The sequence below is a fragment of the Pararge aegeria genome, chromosome 15 (assembly GCF_905163445.1).
Source record: "Pararge aegeria chromosome 15, ilParAegt1.1, whole genome shotgun sequence".
NCBI classification, from domain to species: domain Eukaryota; kingdom Metazoa; phylum Arthropoda; class Insecta; order Lepidoptera; family Nymphalidae; genus Pararge; species Pararge aegeria.
Genome location: NC_053194.1, coordinates 7,599,750 through 7,610,393, shown reverse-complemented (window position 1 = coordinate 7,610,393; position 10,644 = coordinate 7,599,750). Strand labels below are relative to the sequence as shown.

General features: G+C 33.5%; 1 protein-coding gene across 1 annotated transcript in view; it reads right to left on the bottom strand.

Annotated features, from left to right (window-relative positions):
• Positions 1-7,444: 7,444 nt before the first annotated feature.
• LOC120630003 overlaps positions 7,445-10,644 on the bottom strand; it is a 59,937-nt gene continuing 56,737 nt past the window's right edge. Inside the window, exons 2-3 of the mRNA XM_039899120.1 lie at positions 10,122-10,282; positions 7,445-8,020 (exon numbers count right to left, since the gene is read on the bottom strand). Of these exons, the coding sequence (XP_039755054.1) occupies positions 7,961-8,020; positions 10,122-10,282 (221 nt within the window). The 3' untranslated portion in view covers positions 7,445-7,960. The remainder of the gene's footprint in view (positions 8,021-10,121; positions 10,283-10,644) is intronic.

Here is a 10,644-nt window from a genome sequence, read left to right as displayed (position 1 = left end):
TATATAAAACATGTTTAATATGTGTCATATAACTAGTTATGAAAAGTGAATAGTTTGTAAAAATTAAACGTTCATTTATTATATTATTGAGATGGTAAAAATATTTAAATGGTAAACCAAGTAAAACCGTATGATAAAAAAATACATAGAAATAGTGTGAGAATATAGGCCGCAGTTTTTAAACTAGATTCACGTAAAACTAAATGAGAAATGTTGATTAAATTTTAATCGCTGATGATAAGTCTGGAGTAAGGATTAATGAGATACCTAAATTACAGATTCAATTTCTCAATTTAAATCTTATTATTATACGCCATTTGGTGGCTGCGCCCATCTTAAATATTGAGGTTGTATAGTGCACTGTATTCTTCTTGTCAAGCCCTTTTATTTGATACCCATATTGGTGGGATTGATAAAACCTAAGTTATCCGCCATTTTGTAGAGGCCGCCATCTTGGATTTTAATTTTATATAGTACATTGTATTATACTGGTTGAGCACTTTCATTTGATACCCATATTGATGAGATCGATAAAACCTACGTTATCCGCCATTTTGTAGCGGCCGCCATCTTGTATTTCAATTTTTTATAGTATATTTATGGAGGGTAGAGGTAAGGAGGATCATCTGTGTATATGAAAAAGTGTCGTCAAAATGTATTAAATTAGGATGGCGCCACATTTGCATCAAGGTAACTCTTAAAAGAAGCGCCAAATATAAATATTGTTAGAGTAGGCTTGAAAAATAAACAAGGAAGTAAGGTTATATTTACCACAATATTTTGTACAACGTAAGTTGTTGAAATTCTCAATAATTAACTACTTTAGTCGATAATGACATTAAATTTTTTAACTCGGCATACTTCAATTCATCTACGATTGCTACATTCATACCATACCCTGTGCATCCACCAGCGCCATTGTGGAGGATTTTTGAACTGTTATTTAACGCATACAACTGGACACTTTTCTACTTTTCTCCCATATAAGATGACTCTCCTTACCTCTACCCTCCATAAGTATATTGTATTCTGCTGGTTGAGCCCTTTCATTTGAGACCCATATTGATGGGATTAATAAAACATAAATTATCCGCCATTTTGTAGCGGCGGCCATCTTGAATTTATAATGATAATGAAAAAACATAATTGTAATGTCACCAACATCCAAAGTGTATACAAAATTTCAGATTAATCGGTTGACAGGAAGAGGGTGAAATTTGAATGACTAAATTTGACCCAATAATAATAAATAAAACAAACGGGGTGAGCTAAATAAAACCGTTTAAAAAAAGTCTGATTGCAGTTTTGATTTTCAATGCAAAAACGCACGTAACTATTAAGCAAGTAATTTCACAAAAGGTGTTGGAATTAAGGAATTAATAAAAGAAACGCATTATATCTGGCTGAGGCATTTATTAACATTTATTTTTATTTTTCGATTTTTTTTATCTTAATACAACATATATAGTAATTAACAATACATAATAAATAGTCCAAAAGTATATTACGCCTACAAAATAGCGTAGTCGTTATAAGATTACCGCCATATGAATTGCTGATACATGTTCCGTGAATGTAAAGGCAACTCATCAATGGCACTGTTGAATGTTAGGAATGTTCTCGGAGAGAATAGGAAATTGTGGTGTTACGGAATGAGTGTGAAGGGAATGGTTTTAGGAGATCAGGGTTTGAGAAACAAATTAATAAATGTCACCTACAGCTATTTTGTTTCACATAGGCCTGGCAACAATAACTGAAACGAGTTGCCTAGTGAAAAAACTTCTTAGAAAATCGGAAGATATTATTTAACATTCTTATTAAGTTTATTATATTTCAGCGACCTTTAATTTGTGTAGTTTTAGAGAATAACTATAATTGATACATTGTTTGTCTCTTTGGCAAACATAACATTCTGGGAAAATATACGTATGTAAATCTCTATCTAGTGGTAATGAAACGTATATAAGTATCTACAAAAATAGTTGCATTTTTAAACAATATACTTATTTGAAAAACAATAGCTGAAATAATACAATTGTCTCCATTAAATAAAATAGCATTCAGGTTGCAAACACTCTTCTGAAAATTTTAAATGTGAATATTGTTATGAAAAATTTCAAATTAAAAGGTTATAGGTAATAACTACAAGGGTGTCATCTAAAAATATTGTTTCATCAACAATAAAGTTCATTGAAGTATATCAAGATCTTTAAGGTTCTCTTAGGTAATTGAGCGTAGAGTAATAGTTAGGTAAGATACCTACCATTTTATAGGTGTTACGAGTTAAGGGTATAAGAATATTTTTATAATAATAACATGCACTTCCAGCGGAGATTGATAAATGAGCATTCGTTCCATAAATTAAGAGTATCTATAGTAACATCACGTTTTGAGATTAAGTACTTAAGCATTAAATTGCATCTTACTTAATTTCTTCAACTGTGCGTTCCGTGATGAGAACATTGTACTCAGAGGTTGTGCTTGCATATAATTTGTACGAAAGCATTTAACATTCGTAGAAAAATGGTATTCAGATAGGAGTTAATGATAGCATGACGTGGATGAAGCGATGACATATCGTGCGATAGGTATTCAAGAGCTGGACGAACTAATCACACAAAGACACATACATTTACTCAAACGAAGACGATTAGATATCTTATGAAGATAAAAATTGACCGAAATTGCTAAACGTTTATATGTTAATTTGTTTGCGTTATGAACAAATGGGCTTTCCACATTGATGCAGTATTATATGTAAATTATAATATTAAATATCCGTCCGCAAGCCTACTTAGTAAACATACAATTAGCCCGTTTATCGTACAGACTGACATGATTGTAACATATTACACGTATATATATTAATAATCACATAGATAGGTATTTAGTCTATCCTCAAGATCATTATTTGCATCTTAACCTATAATATTAAAAATATCACAATAAATTGCCGTGCACATACGAAACTGCCAAATTTTGAGTGCAATTACATTAAATATATTTATTAGCATTACTTTTATTTCTAAAAATTTGTAATATTCATACATTGTTAAAACAATAATCAAGTGTTTTATACGATAGATAACGTTAAGATGTTAGGGGCAGTCGCCGAAAAGGTCTGACAATATTATAATAGTAAATTGACAATTAAGTGCTTATAAATACAAAACAAGCTAATCTGATGGCGCTAACCATAATAAAGTATATTATGGCAGAATAACCCCGATGAAAATAATATTTAATTCATTGACCCTACACACGTTATTCACCGTATTGTACGTTAATTTAATTGGCGATTTCAGATGCTTTTGGTGCTATTTATAATTGACACAAAAATTCGTGTTTTCAAATACTTAATATATTGAGAATTCATTGGCACGTTTTATATGATAGTATATATATATCTTCAGCTAAAACTGAGTTTTGAAAATGAATACTGTAAAATATAGTAGAAGGTCTAACTTTCAGTTTCTGTAAATAGCGGGTTTTGAGTTAGCTTCGTTTACCGAAACTTTATTCGGGGTATGCGCACAGCGATAGGATATGTTCGGTGCACTGAGCTGCGTATCTTTGCCGAATGCCGAAGTGATTTGTTTAATTTGCGTTGATTTTAGAGTATTAATTGGTGTAAAAATTATGGGTGAATATAACATTGTCTCGAATTAGATAATAATATATGATTTAACTTCGCGACTTATGTGATCATTTACTTTATTTTTTCCACGGAAGCATGAGTTTCGGTTTCAGCCGTTAGAACTAGATCGGTAGGACACTAATGTACTAGTCGCAAAAAATAATTGTCGCTATAAAAAAACGTAAATATTAAAAAAGTATGTATAGATATTACGATATTTAATAAAGTAGATACCTATAATATACTTTTTTCGATATGAAAACGTATATGTCACAATATCAGATGACCTAAATATTATTTAGGAATGTAGATTTTAATTGAACGTAAGTTTTATTTTATTTTAACTGAGCTGTATAAGCACTGAAGATTACCCGCTAGGCCATAGTACCTAGCATGCAAAGTATGGTGAAATCAATGTTCAGCAACTTAGCGTGTACCGCCGCTATGATAAATCTTTAAGCGATTTAACATCAAAGCATTCGTGATATAAGAAATTACATGTAGAGTTCTGTAGTTTTAATTATATTAATCTAAAAAATTCTAAATACCGCAGAGACTGATGGCTCAAGAACTTTCGTTCTATCAGACTACAACGGTATTTATTTTGTTTTAATTTCGATTTTGAATTTAGTATGTTTCATATACGCGTAGGTGCATAAAGTAAAATTTTATAGGTTCTTATTGTGTTTAAACAAATGTCGATGCTTCGATGTGCCTCCTTTATCACAAAAAGACTTATCATTAAAACACTAAAGTCCGCATTTCAAAGACGTGCACATTTTATTAATATTAGTTTTTTTTAAACTTAATCCTATATTTGAATAATTGAATGCTTAAAAATACTGTTCAAATTTTTTTTTCTTAATCCTAAGTTCTACTCACAAAAATATAGTGCATAAGTACCTACAGTCTAGTACGTAATTTTGTGCATTAGATTAACAATAATATAATGGATCTACTGTGTTTTTAAAACTATAACTAAATCTATATAGTTATGTATATTTGATATAAATCTATATGTATGTACCTACGGTTACTAACCTATTAATAAATCAGTATATTATATGAGATTCACTATACACAACATTAATAATATTTGACAAAGATAAATTGATTTAATAGTATTTTGCCTTATCCTAAACACCTACAAAACTTTAATGCGGACATTAGTGTTCGCGGTATTTTCACATGTTTTTAGAGTAAGTTCACCGTGTGGTTCGAAATTCAAATGAAAATTCAAAATTCATTTATTTCAAGTAGGCCTTAGTTATAAGCATTTTTAGAACGACAAGTAGGTACGTCTTCTTTAATGACTCTACCGGGTTATCAGGGAGAGTATGCTAATTTAAATAGGTACAGACTTTACGTTATGTATGCCTTTCCTATTCTTGCTACAAGTTGGCCCTTGTCTGCAGTTTCACTTGATGTAAAATTTTAAAACGATAGCGGGCTAACCTGTTAGGGGTATGGTAAATAAAACTCACACAACCTACTATATAATAACCTATAAACCTAATCGGTTTCTAAGCGGTCAGAACGCTATATCACTTGATGGCGCGTCTTTGCCGGTAGGGTGCTAACTAGCCACGGCTAAAGCCTTCTAGCAGACCAGATCCGAGAAAATTCAGAAAGTAAAACCGACCGAACCCACTACCTCCCGTTTATAAAACCTCATCTGTGCGCCAGGTCGTTTTCTGATGATATGAGTGTAATCTGAAATTTGTATAATGTAAACTTAAGGTCCTTCGAGCCCAGTACAACAATGCTTTTAGGACGGGTTGGGGCTCCCTCACTAGTGCAGTGTATCAGCGATGTCTCGAAGCGCGTGTGTTCATTTTATAGTAATAATATTATTTATAGCAATAACGCGCAAGAGAGGCACTTTTTTTTCACGAAAAGTTCGCTGTTAATTGCAATCTCACCTGCTGGTAAGTTATGATGCAGTCTAAGATGTTAACTTGCTAACCTGTTAGCGCAGTTACATTAAATTTATACCTCTTATCGGCTTCTATGCGACAGTGTACCGAGTCGCTAATTCGCTTTGTGGCTCATCTTTGGCGGTAGGGTGTTAACTTAGGTGGGTGGTATGCTAGCCCGGATCAGACACGAGAAAGTTCAGAAATAATAAATTCCTAAATTACTTTTGCTGAGTATCGAACCCGGGTCCTCTATCTTTAAACCACTACGCTCACCGCTGCGCCGTACACGTCGTCAAATTAAACGTCCCTGGTGCGGCGAGTGCGGGGTAGCACCAACAGCATGCTAGCCGCTTTAGCGGATCGGCTCGATTGTGTCTACATTAACCGCGGCTGTGGCCACGTTGCATAGTGCATACAAAGGCTCAGGCAATTTTAATTTAATTTTCATCATCATCACCATTACATTAACCTACTACAGAGCACGGGTCTCCTCCCACAATGAGAAGGGGTTAAGGCCGTATTCTACCACGCTGGCTCAGTGCGGATTGTTAAACTCCACACACCTATGAGAACGTTATGTAGAGTCCTCAGGCATGCAAGTTTCCTCACGATGTTTTTCTTCACCGTTGAAGCAAGTGATATTTTAATTACTAAAAACCCACATAACTTTGTAAAGTTAGAGGTGCGTGCTGGGAATTGAAGTCGAGCTCCTACCCAATGCGCTATCACTGATTTTTTATTGTGTTTTATATTCATTATGAAGTTATTTTTGTTAATTTAAATTGTAAGTATGAGTTTTGTTAGTCAAAATAAACTTTTATCATTATTATTTAAAATGTATAAGAAAAAAATGTTAAAGCCTCAACTGGAAATAGAAGGGCTGGCTAATATTTTGCCCGATGCGCAAATGACAGCAGTGCTGCCCATTATTGTAACTAGAGGGCGCTCCTTCGATATCATATATATATATATATATATTCGTTCACTTTCACGCGATCGAATAAGTAAACGTAGGTAGAAAATCTCACACTTGGCACTCTGTTCAGCGTAGAAATGCAGCCAGTATTCTTGGCACCATTTCACGCAGGCATGACTTGTACAATAATAAGTTTAGTTATCAATAAAAAAAATCAATAACATACAAAAAGTCATAATAGGAAAACTAAATGTATTTTTTATATTATAAATGTATAACGCCATTGAATTCTCAGTTTATTATACGCATTCACTGGTGTAAACTTTGGTGTGCATTTTTCCATCTATACCAATTGTAATAAAAACAAAAATAATGCTTGCTGTATTCGGCAAAGAAATCATAATGATATAAATATAAGGATAGACTTGTGACTAGACCATAACTTTTCAGACTTCTTTGGTAAATAATAACAAGAGCATATTCAGTCACAGCGTAATGCTATTTGTATGAATAGATCTATGTCTTAAATTAATATACGTTAAAGTACATGAATAATTGAATTCATAATAATTATCAAGATTTGCTTTTTAAAGATTATTAAATTATGTAATAGCTGCCTAAATGAAAACTTTGAGATCATTCGTATAGTGATAACCATTTAAATACTAAAATAATAAAACTTTACTGAAATTAAATTATAATAAAATTAGTAGATATAAATAGGTATTTCCTAAGGCGACTGCTTGTAAATGATATTAAAAGCAGCCGCCCCGCCGTTTGCCAAATGTAGGCCGATTAACTGAATAAACTCATTTCATTAGGTTTAGCTATATACACATATTTACTGATCATTTATATACTTTACAACCCTCATAATAAAAAATTTAGTAACTTAATGATCATTACATAGATTAAGTAAATAAATAGTTAACACATTTATAAACACATTCACGTTTGACAAATCAAGGTCTAGGTAGTTAACTTAAAATAATCAAATATGTTAATATGTATTTTCTACCGACTATCAAATGTCGACTACCAGTCTCACATATTAGGTAATAAGTGCTAGAAGGTACGAAATGAGAAATAAATCAGCTGCGGAGAGATTATTAGGACGAAACCAAGTCGTATTACTAGTATACTTCCGATTCCAACGATTTCTAGTACTCGCACTCAAGTCTTCAGCGCGCAGCACACACGCATTTGAACGGAATGTATTGAGTTTCAGATCAGAGTTTGCTGTCGGAATCCTTACACTACACTTTCAGTGGTTATGTTATGAGAGATCGCACCACTACTTGATATGTTTCAATATGTTCATCGCGTTATCTAGTTAACTTGATTGGTTACGCCCGAATATTACTTCCGGAGATTTGCAGCGTTTGCTGTATGCAAGTGCGCATGGCCGATCCGTTTGAGTGTCAGTCTATCCGTGCAGCGCTATGGAACTTCCGTAACAGCACTGGGGTTTTCGGGTCCGGGAGGGAATTAGCGACCGCGCGCCCACCGCAAAAGCGCGTCGGCTAGAACGTCGAGATGGGCCTTCGTCTGAAAAGATAAAACAAATATTATTATTTTTATTCCACTATAAGCTATCGGGCTAACCTGTTACGGGTGTGGTAGTTATGGTAAACCCATACCCCTAATTGATTTCTACACGACATCGTACTGGAACGCTAAATTTCTTAGCGGCACGTCATTGTCGGTAGGGTGGTAAGTAGTCATGGATGAAGCCTCCCACCACCAGCCAAAGATATTGAAATAAAATGAAATTTATACGCTGAACATGAGCTTTCATAGGGTCTTATTATTATAATGTTCCTTCACATTTTAGAGTCTGCAAAATCTTGTTGAGCAAGCATTGAAAAGTAAATAATTAAATTATACAGGTAATATCAATGGTATCATAGTAATGTCAAATAATAATATTATATTTAAGAATATACTCGGATATTGTATTGAAATATTTTGTACACAGCCAATGCGCCAGATTTTTCTTTGATTTTTTAGAGCTGCAATCTAATTTATTGTAGATACACACACATAGCAAAGGGTATTTTGAGATTTGTTTTAATTTATATTTATTATTGCACAGCCGAATTTTATTTCTTGTTTTAAAATGACTTACGTTCGAGAAAGTTTCAAAATAAGTACTCCATGTGGCGATGAACGAAGACTGATATTTCGTAGATATAGAGACAAGGCAGAGTAAGGAGATTCTATTTTTGAAATATTGGTTTCATTTTTTTTATATGCACTTTTCCCCCATATAACAATACCGTAGCGCAGGACAGACGTGACATAACCGTGATAAGCCACTAGTGCTGCATCAAGCGATACTGTTCGCCTAAGACGTCGCAAGGGACAAATTTATTAACTTAACTACAAATGTCCTCGATATGGTTCTTCCAATCACAATTTTCGTCAAAATACCTAAAATTTTTGTACTATTTACGATGTGAATTTATTCATTATTATATGATATTTATTTTGTATTGTGTAATGTCCTCTTTTAGTTTAATTGCATATTCGTTGTTTTTTTTTATTAATACTTAAATTATTGTTTTCTAACCAATAAACAGTTTCAGTTAATGGTTTGTTTACTTCCAATTCATGTGTCTGCTTTTTATCATATAGGATTATTGTAGTAGTGGTCGTCAGGGAAAAGTATTAATACGTGCGATATTATAAATTCCCACTTTAAACCACAGCGCTCAACACGTTCCCCTGGGGACATGGTTTTACAAATAAGCCAAATACAAGTAGTTTGTTTCGACAAATATGTTAAAACGAAACTGGGAGTGAAGCGTACTCCCTCTCAGTTTCCTTTTAATTTTTTTTCCTTCGTTCGTATCCTCTGTGTAAATCTAAGATTATTATTATTTTTTTTACTATTGTTTTGATTAACTGTGTAACTATTCAATGTTCTTATATAATCCCTACTAATCCCTATCACTACTAATATTATAAATGTGAATGTAAGTTTGTTTGTTACGCTTTCACGCAAAAACTACTCAACCGATCCTCATGAAACTTTGTACACATGTTCTTGGAAGTGTTAGAAGTAATATAGGATACGTTTTATCCCGACATTAAACTCGGTTCCTTTGGGAGAGGGGATGAGTGTTTGACGATTTTACACCATAACTCCGACAAATTATAACCGATTTAAATAAATATTTTTGTACTATAGAGGTTATAATATGTGTATAATTTTGCCCAAACTGTGGTTGGCGATAGAGGACAGAACACCTCAGCTGACAGCAGCAAACCCCTCATTTAAGGCTTAGCGCTTTAATTTTATTTAGATCTACAACTAAATTTAATGCCACATCAAAAACAAAATCAAACGCAGATGAAGTCGCGGGCAACAGCTATGCTGCTTATTTATGCCGCAAAGCAGCATTGTTGCGCCCGTGTTCCGATCTGAAGGACGTGGTTGTCGGTCTAATTAGAGGCACAAGAGTCTTAACACCTACGCCTCAGGTTGATGGACACAGGGAGGCATGTTACACTACGAGGTACTTGCATGCCCTGCTTGCCTTGTTTATAGGCGATGGTTTTCCACTTACTACTCGTATTAAATAGGCCGTCTAATAGGGTCCGTCAACTAGCATTATAAAAAAAAAAATATATCCAAAATTATTACCGTTTTGTAAAACATGCAGGCCTGTCGATCCTCGTCTTCCCCATTGGGGCAGTCTATAAAGCCGTCGCAAAGCACGTGATCATCAATGCATCGGTAGCGGCCCTGGCGGTCCGGAGTGGGACATGCGAAACGTTCCATGCCGTCGGCGGCTGGCGGGCATTCTGCAAAAAGAAACAATATATTTAAAATACATAAATATATTTTTATTACCTTTGTTCGTAGAAAAAAGAATTTTTAATTTTCTATTATATTCCAGTTTTCCGAAAAAAGTTTTTCAACCTTTTCCCTTTAAAATGAAACGAAATTAAATTTGTGCAAATGAAATTCTTTCATATACGAGTAATGTCTACCACACTCAATCTTATAAACCCCCATTTAAATGTCTATAATACCATTTTGGCCTTTATTAAGGAAAAAACTGCTGATAATACAACTATATTTTTACTGTAATATAAAAGGCCTAAAAGTATCATTAAAAGGTATTCGTTACAAAGAAATGAAATTATAATTTCAAATAATGTAT